The sequence below is a fragment of the Triplophysa rosa genome, linkage group LG14 (genome assembly GCF_024868665.1).
Source record: "Triplophysa rosa linkage group LG14, Trosa_1v2, whole genome shotgun sequence".
NCBI lineage: Eukaryota > Metazoa > Chordata > Actinopteri > Cypriniformes > Nemacheilidae > Triplophysa > Triplophysa rosa.
In genome coordinates, this window is record NC_079903.1 from 1,411,475 (window position 1) to 1,436,907 (window position 25,433).

The following is a 25,433-nucleotide window of genomic DNA, read 5'->3' on the forward strand; positions in this document are numbered from 1 at the left end:
GGATGAGCATGTTACACATTTGATACGCAGCCATGTTGAACTCGAGGCAGCGGTGGGAAGTAAACCATGAATAAAGCGATTAATGATCATATATGTGAAAGTATAAGCAGAGGACGTTTGTAAAATGACAAACAACAGCTTTTGTACTTGAGCTGTGGCGGGTTTCACTAGTGCGCACACACACACAGACTCTAACGGTGTTTTTAAACACATCATTTGTTTATTCATGTCACAGACACATAAAATAATCACATAAGTAGGCCTAAGTTACTATGATCAAAAGCGAGCACTTACATCGTTCTCGTGTATTTGGGTTGGTTCGGCTGAAAGTGACAGCGCGTCGTTTCTTTGGTCTGCGCCCTAAATAGCGTGCTTACTGACATCAGCTATTAGCAACACTATACAATCTTGTTTCTGTGTGTAAATGATATACGGTGTATTCAGAGCTCCGTTTCAAGCTGCCTGTCTGCCGCTTAATCTGTTTTACGGGGACGGTACTTTCGAGTCAGATCCGTGCTTGTTGGTTTTGACTAAATCTTTGGTGTTTCAAGTCTTACGAAACCTTTACCCTAACCCTAACCTTACTCTAACCATCTAAACTACCTATGATTGTTAAAATGGAGGAAAAAACACGTTTGGGTGATGCCGTCAGACTCGAAACACCAAGGATTTATTGAGAGCCGTACGAGACACAAGCGGCAGAAGCCCTCGGGGAACCGGAGAGTTGATTACGCCGTATAGGCTACAGTAAACACACACACGTATGTTAGAAACAAGCTGGTATAGTGATGCCAAATTCGTGTCTGTGACATGAAAATAAACAAATGATGCGTTTTAAGCTGGCGCTTTGTGTGCGAGTCAACGCCATTCATGGCAGTCACAAATACAGCGATGATACAGCTGAAGTGGTCAAGTAAAACATCTCGTGTGATTTGACATAAATCCTCTGTAGGTTAAAGTATCCATGATAATTTCGTGGGAAAACGAACGAGTGTGCAAGAGTGCGTGAGCAAGAGTAAACTTTCCTCTGTATTTGTCAGCTGCTCCACAGTCTGACAGGTTTCGGACAGACGAGAGAATAATGATAGCGGGCGGGGTTTTCTGTGAAATTGTACCGGTAAATGTAGATAAGCTGTCTGGATTGCGTTTACATTACACTGAGATCCGATCACAATGCGTCCTCGACTACCTCTGGATCAGGACACGCTGATCGGATGACATTCCGATCAGAAGCGCGTTTACACTTGTCTTTTCAATGTGTATGTGGACAACATCCAGATACAGGTCGCATGTTAATGCCAAGTGTAATCGCACCCTTAGTTTTGCGGCTTGTTTCTGGATCTGATTCTGCAAAGCATGCATCTGTCACTCACGCACACACAGGCGCACACAAATCAGTTTTGCTGTGTTTCCATACTTTTTCCTTTAAAAAAAGCGCGTAGCGACTAGCCACAGTTTGGATGAGCATTAGCTTTCAGTTAATGGAAAAATGTCTCTTATGTGTCTTCTCTGTCCAGCAGCTTAATTGTGAATGAATGAATGAATGAATGAATACAAAGCAGCATTTCCGAGCAACTGTCATTGTTACTGACTGGACATATGAACATAAACATTTGTCTGTAATAGGGATGTAACGATTCACCGTGAGCCGGTTGAAAATCGATAATAATGTGTGACGATTCAAATCGATTGAAGTGTGAACTGAATCGCAATACATTTTTTGAACAGCAGGGGCCGCCATGTTCACTGCAAACCTAAACTTGGGCATGCTGATATTTCTTAAATACAAGAAAAGCACAGACAGTATTAGTTTGTTTATATTAAAGATACTTTTTCTATTATTAATTTGTTTTAAAATTGCAGTTTAGTTTTGTTATTTGAAATAAAAAAAAATATTATGCAAAGAAACATGAAACATTTAAGAAATAATGCAAGGGAAGTTGTTCATTTCTAATTTGTTTCAACTCATTTTGTAAAAATAAATCGTGAGTAAATCGTGAGTAAATCGTGAGTAAATCGTGAGTAAATCGCATCGTGAGATCAGAATCATGAATCGCATCACATCGTGAGCTGAGTGAATCGTTACATCCCTAGTCTGTAATTGTTATTTTATGTCTGACAACAGAAACATAAAATATGTGAACGACTCTTTGTACTTACTGTTAATGACAACAGCATTTTTGGGCATTCAGTTGTATTAGAATGTTCAGAGAGTAAATGCAAACACGACGCGATGATGGGTAATAACAGATTTTTTACGAGCCTGTCCATCAAAGTCTAGCGCAACCTCTGACACATATATACTGTGTGTATATATATATATATATGTACTGTATATACATGGGATGCATGTTGAATGAATTTGATGTGTGTTATTTTCCTGGCAGGTTTGGGAGTTTGTGCCATTTTTGGTGTCCTACCAGAGCCCGGATTTAAAGGCAAATGCGGTCATCCCAGCCTATCCCAAATCTCTTATGCTCACTTGGAATGGTAAGAGCATTACGCAGATATGCTTTATAACAACAGAGTGCATCAATTTCATTGTAAAAGTCACTGTAAAAGCAAACCTATGGAATCTCAATCAATAAAATGGAAGTAACAGTTTGTTAGGGTAGAGCAGGGCTGTAGTCAAGTCCACCTTTGTTGAGTCCAAGACCAGGACTAGTCGAGACCGAGTCTAAAGAGGTTCGAGTCCAAGTCAAGTCCAAAGAGGTTCGAGTCCAAGTCAAGACCGAGTTCAAATGAGATGGTCCAGACAGAGACAGAAAAAAGAATCCTCTCCAAAAATCAAGACCAAATACTTTATTTGTAATGATCAAAAAGCGGATCAAATTAGGTCATTTTATTTACTTTAGGTATACAAATTTCACCAAAGTCACATACTGTAAAGCCGAAGTGCAACTTCAGATTTTCAGTCTTTTTATTGTAGTGTAACAATCACATTCTGTGCTTCCAATGGAAAATGTTTCCATTCTCAGCTTGTTGACTTGTGAGTGATAACTGCATTGAATCAACATCACTTTTGTCACCGCAATTAATGTTGAAAGAATGTAGAAGTTTCAACAAACTTCATTATTGTGATCAGTATTTTCTTTAGTTGAGTTCTTGATTCTTGTGTTTTAACGTTAGGTTTACATTGTCTGTTAATACAGTGTGCTAAAATACAATTGTTGAGGCACAGTATCACAGTTTAATTTGGCACAGTATCTTAACGTTGTGAACCAGAACACTCAAATCAGTCATTTAGTATCGTTTATCATCTTTTTTTACAGCTTGACACCCATCACAAAAAGTAACCTACTCCAAGATGAAAGAGAATGAACTTAATGAAAGTCAAGAGTCCAACTAAAGCAAACATATATGCTTCATCAATGGTTTTGTTTGGAAGGAGAAAATATCATCGGACTCGGTCGAGACCAACTAGAACATTTGGCGAGTCCAATGACCGAGTCCGAGTGCAAGACAAGTCCGAGACCACAGAAAAACGTCTCGAGTCCGGACTCGAGTACTACAGTACTGGGGTAGAGTCTTGTTTGCCCGTGAATGTTTAAAATTATTCTTACGCTGTTGTTATTATTGCAAATTCATATTACAATTTATTTGCCGCACCATAGTTTCACGACGGCATATTTAGCACTGACACACATTGCGGTTTTTCCTTGTACGAGAGAGCTTCATGTATGCGGAGCGGCTCAGGCTTTTCCTTATAGGAGAGAGGTTGATATGCGCGAGAGTTGTTCCCATTTTCTCGCCTGTAAGTAATTAACAGTGCACATGCTGGCATTGATAAAGACATTGATTTGCAGAAATAGTTGACTTTCTCTGGTTTAAGAAGGTTGCTGTGGAGAGTAGCAAAGTTGCAAGCTGGTGATGGAATGCTGGTTGTTGTCACATTGGTATTTTCTAGCCCTGTTTGCCATTAAAGTGCCTTCAGTGTTTTTCTCCACAAATCCCACTAATACAATGGAAGACGATGAATCCTGCGATTCCTGCCTGGACGTTGACTTATGCACACTTTACAGTGCCAGGGCTAATATTTTACTACGTTGTCATTATCACTGTTAACTAAAAGGTAGAATTTTACTAATATACTTGAGTATATATTATACTTTATACTTTCATATGTTGTTTTCACCACCCTCCAGACGTCTTGGTGAATCTATGTCAAAGAGTTAAAGCATTGCTGAAGGCAAAAGGGAAAAAATCCATTAATGGCAGAATGTACCTGATTTTACTGTAAAATGATGTCTGTGTTTGTATATTACACACGTAATCCATTGCTATAAGACCCAGTATTATTGATTCATGTCTTATGACTCTTTGCTGAAGAATGTTTTAAAACACCTAAGAAGAAAATGAATGGCATACAACACTTCTATAACCAGATCTGGTGTCTGATAAAGTGGGCAGTCTATTATTCATCGGTTCCAAAGCATGGGAGGGATATTAAATACAGCTCTGTCAAATGGATTCGTGTCTCAAGCAGTGGTCGTCTGTCCTTATTAGGTGATGTGTTACAGTGTTTACACAGTGAAAGTGACATGTTTCTTCCCTCCTGTATTCATCTCACAGCTTTCACAGTTTCTCTCCCTCCTCTGAACACTGATATACAAAGTCTCTTATGTTTCTGTTCTTATGCATGTACTGTGAAGTTTATCTGCACATCTCTTCTTGGCAGTCTTTGTCATTTGAGTTGGATCTGATATACACTGAAGAATAAGAAACATTCAGAAAGTTTCTGACAGTATTTATTTTAAAGGGATATGTGTTGACCTGCTCCAAACGTTTTTGCAAAGGAGAAAACGGCCGTAGTGAAGTTTCTGACACAAAATGAGTTGTTTGTTCAGCTTTCTCTAACAGATTGCTGTTGATAAATCTCTTTCTCATTCTAAGAGAAAATCACTTCCTTATAAGGCTTGAGAGAGTTGTGCTGGTAGCAAACTCTCAGTGACGTGTGGAAATACTGACATACTCTCGCCTCATGTAAGAAGCAGCATTTTAGGCTAAACCACTATTGAGGCATGTGAGACTTGTTGTTTTAAACATCATTAGGGCTGTCACTATCAGATCTTCACTGCAAGATTATTGGCCAAAAGAATCCACAACGGTAGTAACGTTTTTTTAATAAATAGAAAATCAGTCAAATTAATCTTAAATTTTGTTATGTTGTGTTTTCTATCTTCTTTTATTTGGACAATTTTTACAAACTCAAATAGAGTAGCGGTAAACACTGCTGCATTCAGTCTTTCTGCCACTCAGTGGGCATGACTCGCTTGACTTTCGTGTGTGGTGTGGCATACAGTTTGTGAATGCAAGATTTTTCATCTAGATTTGTTTTTAGGAAATTTTGACTTATTAACACAAACTAAGATTAAAGTGATAGTTCTCCCAAAAATGAAAATTCTGTCTTCATTTACTCAACCTCTTGTCATTTCAAACCTGTATGACTTTTTATCCAAAGTGACTTTCATTGCATTGTTCTATACGTTTGGTTTTATTTAAGTATGTGTCTTTCTAACGTAGGACACAAAAGAAGATATTTTGAAGAAAGTTGGTAACCAAACAGCACTGGACCCCATTCACTTCTATTTTATGAACACAAACCCAATGCAAGTGAATGGGGTCCAGTTAACAACATTCTTCAAAATATCTTCTTTTGTATTCTGCGGAAGAAAGTCATACAGGTCGGGAACATTCTTCACTGAAGCGCTAAGCGTTTGACCAGTCACTACAGACTTCAGAGCTGAAACTCACGAATATGGGAAGACCGGGCCATTTCTGACACACGCTTTAAAGGCGGAATAGACGATTTGGTAAGATGCTAACTTTAGCCTGCTAGCACTGAAATCATGATCCCACCCTCCATGCTAATCGCCGTCCAAAGCCACGCCTCCTCCAAAACACATGAACGCACACAAACCAGAAGCTCTTGAATCAATTCCAATTAAATCATGTCTCATTCACCAGTGAGAACATGTTACAGTACGAAGTAAATAACATTCCCGACCGTCAGGTACGGGAATGCATTCGCGAATGTAATCTGCTTTCACCTCTTTGCGGATTAGACGTTTTATCAGTAATAAGATGTTTTTCTTCATCATGGAGAGGATAATGTCATCATCCACCACTTTGATCTCATATGGACGCCTAGGATTGTTTTGTTACTGAGCTCAGCGGTGTGTTTTTTTACCCCCAGAATGTCCCAAATTGTTGATTTGGCCGCTCTTAATGTTCCTGGCATCTTTCTGACGGATGTGTAGTGTTTTTAAAATCTAACTATGGTTTGTTTCACTTGCATGGAGATCTCCCTGAACCCCATGATGTGGGTTCACAGCAACAGCTTTCAAATGCAAACACCACATGTAGAATCAACTCCAGACCTTTAACATGCTTCATTTATGACAAAATTATTTAAGGAAAAGCCCATACATGTGAATAAAACAGCTTTTTATTCAACTGTCCAATTACTTTTGGTCCCTTGAAAAAGGGGGGCGTTTCATATTAAAGAGCTGTAATTCCTAAATCCTTCAGTTAATCTGGATGTGAATACACTCTAAATAAAGCTGAGAGTGTGCACTTTAAGACAATATCTATTATAAAACTGTAACTCGAAAACATATTGATACACAGCTAAAATAACAAAAAATGTGCCTCGGTCCAAATATTTATGGCCCTAACTGTAGGTTCCAGGTGTTTACCTGCCATTCTCCTGCTGTGTCTGCAGTCTGCACAGGGTATGTGACCGCGCTGATGACGTATGGTGTCTGCGTGAACAGGGTGCGCAGTGGGATGCAAAATATGTTGACTGAAAATGGACACATGACCTATCATTGCGGTGTGAGGACAGTGATTGGGCAAAGTTTTTTGGTCCTACGCCTTTCACAGACGATATATAATTATAAAAATACCAATGTATCACTTTATTTATTGATTGCTATCAGGATGTTAAGAGATTTCGAACAGCCAAAATTCAACTTCCAAAATAACCTTATCAACGGTCTGGGAATACTTTTGGCCACTATTTAGTATCTTATTCAACTCCTGTAGCTATAGTATATAAGACGTTTTCTAGTTTATTTGTGTATAATGTAAAAAAATCTATACAAATACAAAAAATCAGTTTGCAAAATATCTTGATATTTTTGCTTTTATTCCTTATTGTTTTTAGTTACTGCTTTTGACCTGAGGCAGTCAGGCATGCAAACCTTGGAGCACGTATCTGTTACTGTAACATTAACCCACTCTCGCCGTGGCCACATTGAGACAGTGTTGATATGCCCCAGTGGAATGACCTCACTGATTGGAGCCAAAAGAATACTGGATGTGTAAGTGTTATCTCTATTGAAATAACTTGATTTTAACTATATTGTATTTAAATGTATTACACAATACATTTTATTGCTTTGTTATTATACATTCACATGTACAGCCGTAAGCTTTGTCATTACTATATTAATACTTCATAGTAATTGTTGTCATCTTTGTTAAGACCAGTTTATTGTTTCAATAGAGATACTACTGGATTTACTGACTGGACGTTTTCTACTGTGCGATGTTGGGGAGAAACAGCAGAGGGACAATACACTCTAAAGATCATAGACCACAGTAAGAACCTCCAGTCTACAGATTACTGACTGTAGAAGAACAATACAGTGTACAGATCACTGACTTAAAAAAACATGATACATTCCTTAAATCGTTGACTACATTAAAACGATGCGGCCTACATCCGTGCACTACAGTAAACAATATTGCCTACAGTGCACTACAGTTAACTATAAGGCCTACAGGTCGTGCACTAAAGTAAACGATTCGGCCTACAGGTCTTGCACTAAAGTAAACGATATGGCCTACAGGTCGTGCACTACAGTAAAAAGATACAGCCTACAGGTCGTGCACTACAGTAAACAATATGGCCTACAGTGCACTACAGTAAACTATAAGGCCTACAGGTTTATTCATCGGTTCCAAAGCATGGGAGGGATATTAAATACAGCTCTGTCAAATGGATTCGTGTCTCAAGCAGTGGTCGTCTGTCCTTATTAGGTGATGTGTTACAGTGTTTACACAGTGAAAGTGACATGTTTCTTCCCTCCTGTATTCATCTCACAGCTTTCACAGTTTCTCTCCCTCCTCTGAACACTGATATACAAAGTCTCTTATGTTTCTGTTCTTATGCATGTACTGTGAAGTTTATCTGCACATCTCTTCTTGGCAGTCTTTGTCATTTGAGTTGGATCTGATATACACTGAAGAATAAGAAACATTCAGAAAGTTTCTGACAGTATTTATTTTAAAGGGATATGTGTTGACCTGCTCCAAACGTTTTTGCAAAGGAGAAAACGGCCGTAGTGAAGTTTCTGACACAAAATGAGTTGTTTGTTCAGCTTTCTCTAACAGATTGCTGTTGATAAATCTCTTTCTCATTCTAAGAGAAAATCACTTCCTTATAAGGCTTGAGAGAGTTGTGCTGGTAGCAAACTCTCAGTGACGTGTGGAAATACTGACATACTCTCGCCTCATGTAAGAAGCAGCATTTTAGGCTAAACCACTATTGAGGCATGTGAGACTTGTTGTTTTAAACATCATTAGGGCTGTCACTATCAGATCTTCACTGCAAGATTATTGGCCAAAAGAATCCACAACGGTAGTAACGTTTTTTTAATAAATAGAAAATCAGTCAAATTAATCTTAAATTTTGTTATGTTGTGTTTTCTATCTTCTTTTATTTGGACAATTTTTACAAACTCAAATAGAGTAGCGGTAAACACTGCTGCATTCAGTCTTTCTGCCACTCAGTGGGCATGACTCGCTTGACTTTCGTGTGTGGTGTGGCATACAGTTTGTGAATGCAAGATTTTTCATCTAGATTTGTTTTTAGGAAATTTTGACTTATTAACACAAACTAAGATTAAAGTGATAGTTCTCCCAAAAATGAAAATTCTGTCTTCATTTACTCAACCTCTTGTCATTTCAAACCTGTATGACTTTTTAACATTTAAGAAATAATGCAAGGGAAGTTGTTCATTTCTAATTTGTTTCAACTCATTTTGTAAAAATAAATCGTGAGTAAATCGTGAGTAAATCGTGAGTAAATCGTGAGTAAATCGCATCGTGAGATCAGAATCATGAATCGCATCACATCGTGAGCTGAGTGAATCGTTACATCCCTAGTCTGTAATTGTTATTTTATGTCTGACAACAGAAACATAAAATATGTGAACGACTCTTTGTACTTACTGTTAATGACAACAGCATTTTTGGGCATTCAGTTGTATTAGAATGTTCAGAGAGTAAATGCAAACACGACGCGATGATGGGTAATAACAGATTTTTTACGAGCCTGTCCATCAAAGTCTAGCGCAACCTCTGACACATATATACTGTGTGTATATATATATATATATGTACTGTATATACATGGGATGCATGTTGAATGAATTTGATGTGTGTTATTTTCCTGGCAGGTTTGGGAGTTTGTGCCATTTTTGGTGTCCTACCAGAGCCCGGATTTAAAGGCAAATGCGGTCATCCCAGCCTATCCCAAATCTCTTATGCTCACTTGGAATGGTAAGAGCATTACGCAGATATGCTTTATAACAACAGAGTGCATCAATTTCATTGTAAAAGTCACTGTAAAAGCAAACCTATGGAATCTCAATCAATAAAATGGAAGTAACAGTTTGTTAGGGTAGAGCAGGGCTGTAGTCAAGTCCACCTTTGTTGAGTCCAAGACCAGGACTAGTCGAGACCGAGTCTAAAGAGGTTCGAGTCCAAGTCAAGTCCAAAGAGGTTCGAGTCCAAGTCAAGACCGAGTTCAAATGAGATGGTCCAGACAGAGACAGAAAAAAGAATCCTCTCCAAAAATCAAGACCAAATACTTTATTTGTAATGATCAAAAAGCGGATCAAATTAGGTCATTTTATTTACTTTAGGTATACAAATTTCACCAAAGTCACATACTGTAAAGCCGAAGTGCAACTTCAGATTTTCAGTCTTTTTATTGTAGTGTAACAATCACATTCTGTGCTTCCAATGGAAAATGTTTCCATTCTCAGCTTGTTGACTTGTGAGTGATAACTGCATTGAATCAACATCACTTTTGTCACCGCAATTAATGTTGAAAGAATGTAGAAGTTTCAACAAACTTCATTATTGTGATCAGTATTTTCTTTAGTTGAGTTCTTGATTCTTGTGTTTTAACGTTAGGTTTACATTGTCTGTTAATACAGTGTGCTAAAATACAATTGTTGAGGCACAGTATCACAGTTTAATTTGGCACAGTATCTTAACGTTGTGAACCAGAACACTCAAATCAGTCATTTAGTATCGTTTATCATCTTTTTTTACAGCTTGACACCCATCACAAAAAGTAACCTACTCCAAGATGAAAGAGAATGAACTTAATGAAAGTCAAGAGTCCAACTAAAGCAAACATATATGCTTCATCAATGGTTTTGTTTGGAAGGAGAAAATATCATCGGACTCGGTCGAGACCAACTAGAACATTTGGCGAGTCCAATGACCGAGTCCGAGTGCAAGACAAGTCCGAGACCACAGAAAAACGTCTCGAGTCCGGACTCGAGTACTACAGTACTGGGGTAGAGTCTTGTTTGCCCGTGAATGTTTAAAATTATTCTTACGCTGTTGTTATTATTGCAAATTCATATTACAATTTATTTGCCGCACCATAGTTTCACGACGGCATATTTAGCACTGACACACATTGCGGTTTTTCCTTGTACGAGAGAGCTTCATGTATGCGGAGCGGCTCAGGCTTTTCCTTATAGGAGAGAGGTTGATATGCGCGAGAGTTGTTCCCATTTTCTCGCCTGTAAGTAATTAACAGTGCACATGCTGGCATTGATAAAGACATTGATTTGCAGAAATAGTTGACTTTCTCTGGTTTAAGAAGGTTGCTGTGGAGAGTAGCAAAGTTGCAAGCTGGTGATGGAATGCTGGTTGTTGTCACATTGGTATTTTCTAGCCCTGTTTGCCATTAAAGTGCCTTCAGTGTTTTTCTCCACAAATCCCACTAATACAATGGAAGACGATGAATCCTGCGATTCCTGCCTGGACGTTGACTTATGCACACTTTACAGTGCCAGGGCTAATATTTTACTACGTTGTCATTATCACTGTTAACTAAAAGGTAGAATTTTACTAATATACTTGAGTATATATTATACTTTATACTTTCATATGTTGTTTTCACCACCCTCCAGACGTCTTGGTGAATCTATGTCAAAGAGTTAAAGCATTGCTGAAGGCAAAAGGGAAAAAATCCATTAATGGCAGAATGTACCTGATTTTACTGTAAAATGATGTCTGTGTTTGTATATTACACACGTAATCCATTGCTATAAGACCCAGTATTATTGATTCATGTCTTATGACTCTTTGCTGAAGAATGTTTTAAAACACCTAAGAAGAAAATGAATGGCATACAACACTTCTATAACCAGATCTGGTGTCTGATAAAGTGGGCAGTCTATTATTCATCGGTTCCAAAGCATGGGAGGGATATTAAATACAGCTCTGTCAAATGGATTCGTGTCTCAAGCAGTGGTCGTCTGTCCTTATTAGGTGATGTGTTACAGTGTTTACACAGTGAAAGTGACATGTTTCTTCCCTCCTGTATTCATCTCACAGCTTTCACAGTTTCTCTCCCTCCTCTGAACACTGATATACAAAGTCTCTTATGTTTCTGTTCTTATGCATGTACTGTGAAGTTTATCTGCACATCTCTTCTTGGCAGTCTTTGTCATTTGAGTTGGATCTGATATACACTGAAGAATAAGAAACATTCAGAAAGTTTCTGACAGTATTTATTTTAAAGGGATATGTGTTGACCTGCTCCAAACGTTTTTGCAAAGGAGAAAACGGCCGTAGTGAAGTTTCTGACACAAAATGAGTTGTTTGTTCAGCTTTCTCTAACAGATTGCTGTTGATAAATCTCTTTCTCATTCTAAGAGAAAATCACTTCCTTATAAGGCTTGAGAGAGTTGTGCTGGTAGCAAACTCTCAGTGACGTGTGGAAATACTGACATACTCTCGCCTCATGTAAGAAGCAGCATTTTAGGCTAAACCACTATTGAGGCATGTGAGACTTGTTGTTTTAAACATCATTAGGGCTGTCACTATCAGATCTTCACTGCAAGATTATTGGCCAAAAGAATCCACAACGGTAGTAACGTTTTTTTAATAAATAGAAAATCAGTCAAATTAATCTTAAATTTTGTTATGTTGTGTTTTCTATCTTCTTTTATTTGGACAATTTTTACAAACTCAAATAGAGTAGCGGTAAACACTGCTGCATTCAGTCTTTCTGCCACTCAGTGGGCATGACTCGCTTGACTTTCGTGTGTGGTGTGGCATACAGTTTGTGAATGCAAGATTTTTCATCTAGATTTGTTTTTAGGAAATTTTGACTTATTAACACAAACTAAGATTAAAGTGATAGTTCTCCCAAAAATGAAAATTCTGTCTTCATTTACTCAACCTCTTGTCATTTCAAACCTGTATGACTTTTTATCCAAAGTGACTTTCATTGCATTGTTCTATACGTTTGGTTTTATTTAAGTATGTGTCTTTCTAACGTAGGACACAAAAGAAGATATTTTGAAGAAAGTTGGTAACCAAACAGCACTGGACCCCATTCACTTCTATTTTATGAACACAAACCCAATGCAAGTGAATGGGGTCCAGTTAACAACATTCTTCAAAATATCTTCTTTTGTATTCTGCGGAAGAAAGTCATACAGGTCGGGAACATTCTTCACTGAAGCGCTAAGCGTTTGACCAGTCACTACAGACTTCAGAGCTGAAACTCACGAATATGGGAAGACCGGGCCATTTCTGACACACGCTTTAAAGGCGGAATAGACGATTTGGTAAGATGCTAACTTTAGCCTGCTAGCACTGAAATCATGATCCCACCCTCCATGCTAATCGCCGTCCAAAGCCACGCCTCCTCCAAAACACATGAACGCACACAAACCAGAAGCTCTTGAATCAATTCCAATTAAATCATGTCTCATTCACCAGTGAGAACATGTTACAGTACGAAGTAAATAACATTCCCGACCGTCAGGTACGGGAATGCATTCGCGAATGTAATCTGCTTTCACCTCTTTGCGGATTAGACGTTTTATCAGTAATAAGATGTTTTTCTTCATCATGGAGAGGATAATGTCATCATCCACCACTTTGATCTCATATGGACGCCTAGGATTGTTTTGTTACTGAGCTCAGCGGTGTGTTTTTTTACCCCCAGAATGTCCCAAATTGTTGATTTGGCCGCTCTTAATGTTCCTGGCATCTTTCTGACGGATGTGTAGTGTTTTTAAAATCTAACTATGGTGTGTTTCACTTGCATGGAGATCTCCCTGAACCCCATGATGTGGGTTCACAGCAACAGCTTTCAAATGCAAACACCACATGTAGAATCAACTCCAGACCTTTAACATGCTTCATTTATGACAAAATTATTTAAGGAAAAGCCCATACATGTGAATAAAACAGCTTTTTATTCAACTGTCCAATTACTTTTGGTCCCTTGAAAAAGGGGGGCGTTTCATATTAAAGAGCTGTAATTCCTAAATCCTTCAGATAATCTGGATGTGAATACACTCTAAATAAAGCTGAGAGTGTGCACTTTAAGACAATATCTATTATAAAACTGTAACTCGAAAACATATTGATACACAGCTAAAATAACAAAAAATGTGCCTCGGTCCAAATATTTATGGCCCTAACTGTAGGTTCCAGGTGTTTACCTGCCATTCTCCTGCTGTGTCTGCAGTCTGCACAGGGTATGTGACCGCGCTGATGACGTATGGTGTCTGCGTGAACAGGGTGCGCAGTGGGATGCAAAATATGTTGACTGAAAATGGACACATGACCTATCATTGCGGTGTGAGGACAGTGATTGGGCAAAGTTTTTTGGTCCTACGCCTTTCACAGACGATATATAATTATAAAAATACCAATGTATCACTTTATTTATTGATTGCTATCAGGATGTTAAGAGATTTCGAACAGCCAAAATTCAACTTCCAAAATAACCTTATCAACGGTCTGGGAATACTTTTGGCCACTATTTAGTATCTTATTCAACTCCTGTAGCTATAGTATATAAGACGTTTTCTAGTTTATTTGTGTATAATGTAAAAAAATCTATACAAATACAAAAAATCAGTTTGCAAAATATCTTGATATTTTTGCTTTTATTCCTTATTGTTTTTAGTTACTGCTTTTGACCTGAGGCAGTCAGGCATGCAAACCTTGGAGCACGTATCTGTTACTGTAACATTAACCCACTCTCGCCGTGGCCACATTGAGACAGTGTTGATATGCCCCAGTGGAATGACCTCACTGATTGGAGCCAAAAGAATACTGGATGTGTAAGTGTTATCTCTATTGAAATAACTTGATTTTAACTATATTGTATTTAAATGTATTACACAATACATTTTATTGCTTTGTTATTATACATTCACATGTACAGCCGTAAGCTTTGTCATTACTATATTAATACTTCATAGTAATTGTTGTCATCTTTGTTAAGACCAGTTTATTGTTTCAATAGAGATACTACTGGATTTACTGACTGGACGTTTTCTACTGTGCGATGTTGGGGAGAAACAGCAGAGGGACAATACACTCTAAAGATCATAGACCACAGTAAGAACCTCCAGTCTACAGATTACTGACTGTAGAAGAACAATACAGTGTACAGATCACTGACTTAAAAAAACATGATACATTCCTTAAATCGTTGACTACATTAAAACGATGCGGCCTACATCCGTGCACTACAGTAAACAATATTGCCTACAGTGCACTACAGTTAACTATAAGGCCTACAGGTCGTGCACTAAAGTAAACGATTCGGCCTACAGGTCTTGCACTAAAGTAAACGATATGGCCTACAGGTCGTGCACTACAGTAAAAAGATACAGCCTACAGGTCGTGCACTACAGTAAACAATATGGCCTACAGTGCACTACAGTAAACTATAAGGCCTACAGGTTGTGCACTACAGTAAACGATATGGTCTACAGGTCGTGCACTACAGTAAAAAGATACAGCCTACAGGTCGTGCACTACAGTAAACAATATGGCCTACAGTGCACTACAGTAAACTATAAGGCCTACAGGTTGTGCACTACAGTAAACGATATGGTCTACAGGTCGTGCACTACAGTAAAAAGATACAGCCTACAGGTCGTGCACTACAGTAAACAATATGGCCTACAGTGCACTACAGTAAACTATAAGGCCTACAGGTTGTGCACTACAGTAAACGATATGGTCTACAGGTCGTGCACTACAGTAAAAAGATACAGCCTACAGGTCGTGCACTACAGTAAACAATATGGCCTACAGTGCACTACAGTAAACTATAAGGCCTACAGGTTGTGCACTACAGTAAACGATATGGTCTACAGGTCGTGCACTACAGTAAAAAGATACAGCCTACAGGTCGTGCACTACAGTAAACAATATGGCCTACAGTGCACTACAGTAAACTATAAGGCCTACAGGTCGTGCACTACAGTAAACGATATGGTCTACAGGTCGTGCACTACAGTAAAAAGATACAGCCTACAGGTCGTGCACTACAGTAAACAATATGGCCTACAGTGCACTACAGTAAACTATAAGGCCTACAGGTTGTGCACTACAGTAAACGATATGGTCTACAGGTCGTGCACTACAGTAAAAAGATACAGCCTACAGGTCGTGCACTACAGTAAACAATATGGCCTACAGTGCACTACAGTAAACTATAAGGCCTACAGGTCGTGCACTACAGTAAACGATACGGCCTACGGGTTGTGCACTACAGTAAACGATACGGCCAACGGGTCGCGCACTACAGTAAACGATATGACCTACAGCTCGCGCACTAAAGTAAACGATACGGCCTACGGCTCGCGCACTACAGTAAACGATACGGCCTACGGCTCGCGCACTACAGTAAACGATACGGCCTACGGCTCGCGCACTACAGTAAATGATACGGCCTACGGGTCGTGCACTACAGTAAACGATACGGCCTACGGGTCGCGCACTACAGTAAAAAGATATGGCCTACGGGTCGTGCACTACAGTAAACGATACAGTCTATAGATTGTTCACTACACTGTGTAGTTCCTGTAGCTCTCTTGGTAGAGCATTGTGGGTTCGATCCCAGGGAACACAAATACTGATAAGACATGTATACATTAGATGCAATGTAAATCGCTTTGGATTAAAGTGTCTGCCAAATGCGTAAATGACTGCAGTAAAAACAGTACTATCTACAGATTGTTGTTACAGTTAAACAATGCACCCCTTTCTAATGTATTTTACAGTCACACCTAACATAGCTGACAGGAGTGGATACATTTTTGTTGGTTGCATCAGTGATTTTTCATTGTCTTTTAGGAGAATCTACTCCATCATTGGGCACTCTGAAATACTGGAAACTTACTCTGTACGGCTCTTCTATGTCTCATCAGCAGGTGAAAGAGAGACAGAGGTGAGCTAATAAAAATACTAGTGCTCATAGTCTTTTGGTGAATATGCAATTTAGCTTTAGTCATATATTTGTCATCCCCATTGTTTTAGTTTTAGTCGACGAAATATTAAAAACATTAAGTCGACTAAATCTACATTAAATTTAGTCTACTAAAATCGAACTGGTTTATCAAATTTACTTGGTATAATTAAATGTTCCATGCAAAGATTTAACTGTTTTCACATAATTCACCTTAGAATTAATTTAAACCTGGTGATTACCGATAAGTTCAGTAACTATTGGCTATGCATTGTTGCAACACAGAGGATAATAATAAAAATAAGGTTTATATTTAAGATATCATTTGGTCCAGGTTTTAATTTTACAGTATAGTAATCCTAGATTAACTTTAATTCTGTTGCTCCATTATTTTAAACTCTGATTTATCTCTCTGTTAGTTAATAACTTTAAACTTGCTACTGAGGAGGTTTAAATAAAAAAAAACATCTATAATAAAATGTGCAGGAAAATAATCAGAAACAGATACATAAGGGTCATGTCATGCTTCAGTGATGTTTATTGTAAATAAAAATGAAAATAAATAAAACACCTCAGCACAGAGTCAGGGCACAGAGTTTGATAGGGTGGTCGACTGTGAAGCGTCAAGTTCAAGATGCCCTGCTGTCTTATCCAGTACATACAAGCGCAACGTCTCTGATTAAACGGAAAAGAGAAGCATCCTGAGAAGAGTATTTTAGCGGCACCAGTCACCAGGGACACCGGTATTGTGGGCGCCGTGTCTAAATTGTAGTCCGGTCCTGAACAGGCGCACCTCAGCCGGCGGTGCTGCCGCAAACAGCCCCAGAACCGCGACCTAGGATGACCCCCGGAAACACAATCGCCTACTGGGGCCGTTTGCGGCGGTGTCAACGGCAGAGGTCCACCCGCTCGTGATTCCCGTACTGCGCTCTTCTCTCTTACGTCTGTTCCAGTCGCGAGCTGCAGGATAATGATGCGGCTCAACTGTCATGTTTGTACGCTGTCATGGCCCTCAAAGCTTGTGAAATGTGTTCATGGATGATCAGACTGATCAACTAATTATCCAGAGAGAGGTTTTAAATAGCACAATTACGTTTCTTTTACATGCACGAGCTGTTTGTTTCCTTTTTACATGACAGTGCAACACTGTTGCTGTTTAGTTACACCGGCAAATCCGTCATGGCGGACAAAATTAATCGCATATGATGGTTAAATACAGGTTAAAGTTTTAATTTTAAACAGAGATTAACAAATCGTGGATTAAGTGGTGCAACGCAATTTGAATTCAAATAAAACTAGGATCAACAAACCCTAGATTAGCTCTAAACTCTGCTTACTTTAATCCTTGTTGGTGCAACACACCCTCTGTTTTTTAATGTACAGTATAACTCACTTCATCACTTCTCCAATCTGTACAGGGCTGGGGTTTTTTGTCTTATGTTGCTGTTCGCGTTATGCACAGTTTGCGTTAACGGATAAGTCAACATTGGCAAATAAAATCGTTTGTGCTTGCCTTTGAGATATGTTTCAGGGTAACTCGCCTGCAGTCGTGCTTCAAGTTTATTGTGTATTACCAGCTGTTACGTGCCTGATTTAAACCTGATGTTAATTGGGATGATCAGTAACATTTAAATAAGACAGCTGAGATGCGTGATACAAAAGACACTGAAACAGGAGTACACCACAAAGTTTGTTGTTTATTGTGGCATGTGAATACTAATAAATAAGAGTGCTGCCAAAACAAAGAAATCAATAAAAAGAAAACAGTAGTTAACTAAACCCCCATCCCTCTGAACTCGCGAACAAAAGAAAATTCAGAAACAAAACCGAAATCTTCAGCGCATCACGACGCCCAACTTAACTACACTTAATTGAGTAAACAAACATACAAGGGGAGGCAAGCCACTCAAAAGATTATACTAACAAATAAAGTAACTATTTTAAATAAAGATACAAAGATTCAAAAATGAGGAGGTGCCCAAATTCACATAACTCACAGACCCTGGCGACACACTTCCATGGCATCAAAACTCGTCTCGGTCAGAACCCAGAGTTAGCACATGCTTGTATACAGCGTATCACAAATTTGCAATTAGCACACAAATAGACAGTCTCTCGAGGCATCACGATTCTAAGATCAATGAGACCAGTACAAATGAAACACCTCACAGGTGTTTCATAGACACAAACATAAACAGCGACCACATGACTGCAGACCCGCTCTAAGAAACAATACGCCGGCTGAACTTCTCGATGCAGACTACAAATGGCCTTTAAATCCCTCCAGCGCATCAGCGGATTGGCCAAACGTCATGCCGTCATAACTATGAGTGACAGTTGAGCCAGCCAATAAATACGAACCTAGACACAAGCACAAGAGCCGAGAGAGAGCGGAAGAGAATAAAAAAACAATATGCACCCACCCACGTGGAACGTAACACCAGCGATTGTGAAGGAATATAAGACGCTTTGAAAACCGCATGGAGACTAACTCAAATGTAGAATAGCCTTGATACGTATGTGCTTCGCATTCTCCCAGAGACTTCTACCGTTTCAAGGAGATAAGTAGCACATGCCGGGTGGGATAAGAATATTTTTACCTCGTTTTTATTGGTTGACGAAAATGTCAGTGTTTTTTGTTACAGTTTTCGTTATCATGAATTCATTTTTATTTAGTTTTCGTATTGTATTCATCAGTATAAACATGTTGTTAACGATAGTTTTTGGCATAGTTTTCATCAACAAAATTAACACTGCAAGCAAGTGTTCCTAGAGGCCTCCAACAGTGAACTCTTTGTTCTTAGACATCGTAAATTTTGGATTTTCATGAATTTGGTCGAGCAGTTGGGTGAATGCTTCTAGTACATAAAAGAAAGAAGGACCAAGTACTTGTGGACTTGGTTAAAGACTTTATTGACGATGCTCGTGTAGCGTAGCCTTCTTCTAGATCTTAACCCAAAGTACCGTCTGTGTGAGCAGACCTTTAAGGGCTCGGCATAGTCCAGGCGAATTTCACTTTCGTTCTGCGTTTGGGGGTAAAACGAAGCTCGAAAAACGTTGAGAGACGGTATAGTGTTTTCGAACAATCCAACACCCCTTTGTTTCTGGAGGCGGGGTTTACATGACGTATACAAATAAAATGATGCGTTATTTCCCACAGACCAGGCGGCGCTACATAACACCTATTACGTAATGGCCATGGACCAATGGTGGCTCGAGGATGTTTACCAGCCAACATGAACTTTCGTGGAGAGTTCTGTTTGGTTTGCTGCGGTGAACTAGTGAAACGAATTGTCGTTTGGACCAGATTTTGAATGAAATCAGGTCACAGACCGTCGTTTTTCTTTTTCGAATGTAGTATGTCGAGCCCTTTATACCTTTATTGACATGAAGTCTACATGATTTAAATGACTTTCAAAATGTTTTGAAGAAATGAATATTGCATTTACTTACCTAAGGTCTCTTTTAAGCAGATCCTTACGCTTATAAAACGGAAAGGTTGTTTTTTTGACTAAATACTACTGTAGGCATTGTGTACAGTGTGTGCAGTTGGTCACTAATGGATTTTTCAGCACATTCACTTACTAGTACAGTAGGTGTTTTGAGCAATGCACAGAGGCTAAACTTGTATTCTTCATTTGACAGAGTTGTGGAAGATGCTATGAGTGGACAGTATCTGAACAGCGGTTTTGCTCTTCCCTGCCCACCTGGCATAGATGTACCAGCTGAGATTGTGAGTCCATTTACCTCAAACAGTCTTAAGGTACGTGCCCCTGGAAAACAAACACTCACACATTAACACACGCTTTGTGTCTAGAGAGAAAATGGTTTTGTTTGTGTACGGTTGTGTTAAAACAATAATTTAAGGTGACAGTTCACCCCAGAAATAAAATGAGCTGTTTATTCACTCACCCCCAGGCCTTCGGAGATGTAGGTGACCGTTTTTATTGAGTAGAACAATGTGTTAATATTAACACATCCTTTTTAAGAGTGTATGGGTAGCTTCAGTAATTTAAGCAACCATAATAATTTAAGGGAACATAACAGCCTCCTGGCTACAGGAGGGTTGTTCCATAACGTTGGGCCGGCAATGGCAAAAGCTTGATCACCACGTTTCAGTCTAGACCTAGGGGCGGATAGCATTTTTGTGGATGAACCTAAGCGGTTGCAACTCGAAGAGATAAACAGGTGCGAGATTATGTAACGATTTATAAACCAAGATAAGTATTTTAAAGTCCACTCTTAGTTTTACCGGTAACCACTGAAGAGATCAGATGAGAAATGTGCTGAAATTGACATGTGCTGGTCAAAAGCCTGGCTGCTGCATTTTGAACCAATTGTAAACGCTCCATGGACGTCTGATTTATCCCTTAAAAAAAGGGAATTGCGATAATCTAACCAGTAAGTGACAAAAGCACGAATGACTATATCAACGTTTTCCCTCGATAGAAAACTTTAGCCAGGCGATGGAGATGGAAAACATGATTTAACCACTCCATTTATCTGCTTAGCAAAATCAAGACCAGTGTCAAAACAAAAACCTAAGCTTTTACCACAAGGGTTTACCCATTTTGTTAAATAACCAAGGTAATGATTGTCCAATGATTAAAAGCAGAAGTCCGAACAGAATTTAAGGTCAGGAAATTATGTGTTAGCCATGATTTCAATTGCTGAATACATGCATACAGAGCTCTGGTTTGATTTTTGTCATTAGATTTAAGAGGAAGATACAACTTAACGTCATCGGCAAGTGTTAAGAGATTCCATATTTCTGAAAATCTGAACCCAGAGGCAATATATATATAACATGAAAAGAGTCTGAGCTAGAATGGAACCCTGAGGAACACCACGAGTCAAGGGAGCAGTGAATGAGGTGTTTTTACTTATATAGAGCCTTAGACTATTGCATTGTTGCAAAGCAGCTTAACAGGCAATTAGCCAGTGGTTACTGTAGTAAAGAAAAAATGAATAAAATGTCAAATTTAATAAATAAATGACACAATATACATTGTATTATAATACATAGTACTATTGCTATTTTCCTCAATACAATGTTGATGATACTTCAGTGAAACTGTATTTGGATTGTCAATTCAATTATAACACCTAGTCCTATTAAGCGAATCTGGTTCCGGTTGATCTAAATATTGCAGCCTAAAAATCCTGCAAGGAATTTGGAATGTGGTGCAGGAGAGTTAGGTATTGGCAATGTTAAAAAAGAGTTTTAATTTAGATTTATAAAACGGTCAGTTCTGGTCCTTGATTCTGATTGGCTGAGCTGAGTTCTAAGCCGTTATAAAATACCCCGATTTATAACTGCTGACCGCATTACATAGCCTTAATATAATTTTATTTACTTTATTTTATTTTATGAAACCTTGCTACGCATATGGAATAACCGTTTTATAAAATGCACTGTAACCCACTGCTTCTTGGGGCTTATTGCTTTATTAAACTGACTGTGTGTCTGCCTCTCGTACATTACAAAGAAGAAAATTCCAAAGTGTAGGCACTTGGTAGGAAGAAGACCTGCCTCCCACACTTGATTTTGAAAGTCTAGGTATTACCAACACCAACTGGCCATAATGCTGAGGCCGCAGTGAACGTGAAGGACTGTCATGCGATAGGAGCAGTGTTCATTTTGACAGCGAATTTTGATTGTTTTAGTCATAGTCTTTTGACGAAAATGCAATTTAGTTTTAGTCATATTTTAGTCATAACCATAATTTTTAGTCAACGAAATATTAAAAACATTTCAGTTTATCTTTTAATGTACAGTACAACTCACTTCATCACATCTCTAATTGGTACAGGACAGGGCTGGTTTCTACTTTGTTGCATTTCAACAAAGTATCACATTATGCAGCAGCTCGCGTTAGCGAATAAGTTAACATTGGCATATAAAAACGTTTGTGCTTGCCAAAATTTGAAAGTGTATACCATGCTTAATTGGCAACCAGGGTAGTGTTGACAGACTTGGTGGATGTGGTCATACTTTTTTTGTTCTTGTAAGAACTCTGGCTGCTGCACATTGGACCAACAGAAGTTTTTATATCAGGCCTGCAGGACAACCACTCAGTAAGGCATGGCAATAGTCTAATCTTAATGTCATGAAAACATGAATCAGCTTTTCTGTATCTGCCATTTACAGGAAGTGGCATAGTTTGGATGTATTTTTACAGTGATAAAACCAGTTTTACAAATGCTGGAGACGTGGCTTACAAAAGACAGATTACTATCAAATATTACACCCAAATTCTTAGCTGACGATAAAGGCTTTATGGAACATTCATCAAGAGTTAGGAATTATTAAATTGCTTTTAGGAGAGTAGTCTCTGTGTTATGATATTGTCTAAAACCTGACTGGAATTTTTCACAGATGCTATTTTCTTCTAAGAAGGAACATGCCTGCGAGAATACTACCTTTTCACCTTTACACTTCCTAATAACAGAGATCCTGTTCTTCATATTATTAATTTGTCTGTGATTTCTTTTGATTTTCATTTAGTTCACTAGTCAGTATAGGATCTAGCAGACATGTTGTCGATTTAGATGATTTAATCATTTTGCACAATTCTTCTTTGCTTACTGTACTGAATGAAAACCAAAAGCTGTCAATTGTTAAAAAGCAATATTACAGTATTCATAGTATTGACACAAAATCACTAATCATCCTCAATATCATGGTTACTTTCACTGGATTATATTATGATGTGCTTATTATTTGCATTATATTAGTCGTCTTGATTAATAATATTACTGTTACTGACACTGGGCTGTTTATTGTTTTATTATGTACGAAGAATCTTCACAATGTTAGTAAAAATGGTTAATAAAATGCATTTATTTTCAGTACAGGAAGTTTAAAACATTAGCAGTAATTTCATAACATGCAAAAAGAAATTAATATGTTAATTATGGTTGAATGCATAATTAAAGTTCAGCTGGGAGGGCCAGTTCTCCTCTGGCACATTAAAATAACACTGCTGCGACTGGAGAGAGGATGAATACTGCTTGTAAGCTGTGAGCTTCTACGGAGACGAGCCGCCAGGTGTGTGAAAAGATGATCAAGTCTCTCCCAGTCTGTCAGTTGGCACAAGGCCGAGCATCTTGTTGAACTGGGATGAGCATCAGCCCAAAACCGGAGCTGGGTCTAACAGCCTCTGGTGTCCTCAGGAATCCGAGGACGAGATCTGAAAACAAGGATGCTCGCAAAAAGTGTACGAAAGTTACACAGTTCAGTTCTGACTAAATTAACTTTATAGCAGCATACATTTGTTTAGGCTGTAGATTAGGCGAGTGCTTGAGTAAAGAGGTGAGTCTTTAGTCTCGAGTGTGTCTGAATCTCGAACATGGCTGGGGAGGCTATTTCAGAGTTTAGGAGCAAAGTACGAAAAGGATCGACCACCTTTGGAAGACTTTGCTTTTCTGGGAACTAGTAACAGAACAGAGTTTAGTGATCGCAGTGTGCGTAATGGATGGAAATCTGACTATAGGGGCTAAACCATTTAATGCTTTATAAGTTATTTGCAGGAATCCAGTGAAGAGACAATCGAATCTGGCTTACATGGTCATACATTTTTCGTTTTTTACGTATAGTATATTTGAAGTTACTATGCTACGGTAACTGTACTAAAGCCATGGTTTCAAAAAAGCAGGCAGAGACGAAGTGATGATAGGTCTCATGACGTTATTAAGAACCTTGAGATCGAATAAAAAAGGGGGTAAGATAATTAATCTAACAAACAATTTAAGGCTTGAAGTAACAAAAATAAGAGCAAGAGATTTGAAACATTATGACACCAGCTATACCAGTGGCTTCACGTAGAGCACAACAAAGTGGATGTTTGAAAGGGTTTTCTTCCGGAATTGGTTTGTGGGTCTTTGATTCGAATCGCTCATGTCACATAAATCATTCGTTCACATGAAAATTACATGAAATAACAGAAACTTGCTGTTTTTTGATTTGCAGTCACTGCTTCTTCTGGGCTGTTTTGCTCTCTTCTGGTCGCTGTATTACACTCTCGAAGTGATCCTAACCCATGTGGACTGGCGTGGATGTAGAGCGGCCGTGAGGGGCAGAAACGGAGGACCGCAAGCTCGTTCTTCAGGCCTGGAGGACAGTGAAGTGGTGGAAATTCAGCCTGAGATGGATATGGAGTCTAAAGTTCCTCTCATAGCAGGAGATGAGAAGACATAACACTCAGGAACATCTTCTGCATCTTCTGTTCTTCTCACTTTTCTTTGAGGTTATTTCTGTTTGCACTTTGCTTTCATTTGAGCATGCAAGCAAATGCTCTGTTTTGGGTTGTCTTATTTGTTTTTGCTGATATGGTCTACGTGTGCCTGATTTACAGTATTTAAGACAGCTAGTGCAAATAAACTTGGACAGTCGGATCTTTTGATCAGAATGTGTGCGCATGTGCGTGTGAGAGATTCTTGTGTGGTGTGTGGGTGCTGTATGAGTGAGTGTAAATTTAATATACCGTTACAGATTTTTCCTTCGATTGTGATACATTGACTGTGTCACTTTTGGGTCGGTTTTGGGTATAAATGCCTCCAACACTTGAATTTTAAAAATCTGAAAGAGATTGTTTAAAACCGAGGTCTGTTTAACTATAGACGTTTAACTGGTACTAGGCTGTTTTTATTGAGGTGCAGTGTTCTGATCAATCCATGAAATTGATCTAAAGGGAATTTATTGAATGTGATTTGAATAAAAAAAAACAAGAAAATCTTTATCTACTCATTATTCCAAACCTTCATGCTGTTCTCTACAAAACAGAAGAGTCTTTACACAGGTCCTTGCACGTGGTGTTATTGATTTTCTTTAGCGGAGCAAAATCCATGCATTACCTGGCTAATATTTGTCCAAAAACCTGATATT

The 25,433-nt window shown here is 38.6% G+C and overlaps 1 protein-coding gene across 1 annotated transcript in view; it reads left to right on the top strand.

Moving 5' to 3' along the window:
• pcsk7 (proprotein convertase subtilisin/kexin type 7) overlaps window positions 1-25,283 on the top strand; it is a 39,571-nt gene extending 14,288 nt beyond the window's left edge. The window contains exons 11-16 of the mRNA XM_057350659.1: window positions 2,388-2,490; window positions 7,169-7,325; window positions 7,511-7,605; window positions 16,435-16,528; window positions 20,192-20,309; window positions 24,519-25,283. Coding sequence (XP_057206642.1) covers window positions 2,388-2,490; window positions 7,169-7,325; window positions 7,511-7,605; window positions 16,435-16,528; window positions 20,192-20,309; window positions 24,519-24,746 — 795 coding nt within the window. The 3' untranslated portion in view covers window positions 24,747-25,283. The remainder of the gene's footprint in view (window positions 1-2,387; window positions 2,491-7,168; window positions 7,326-7,510; window positions 7,606-16,434; window positions 16,529-20,191; window positions 20,310-24,518) is intronic.
• The last annotated feature ends 150 nt before the right edge of the window (window positions 25,284-25,433 follow it).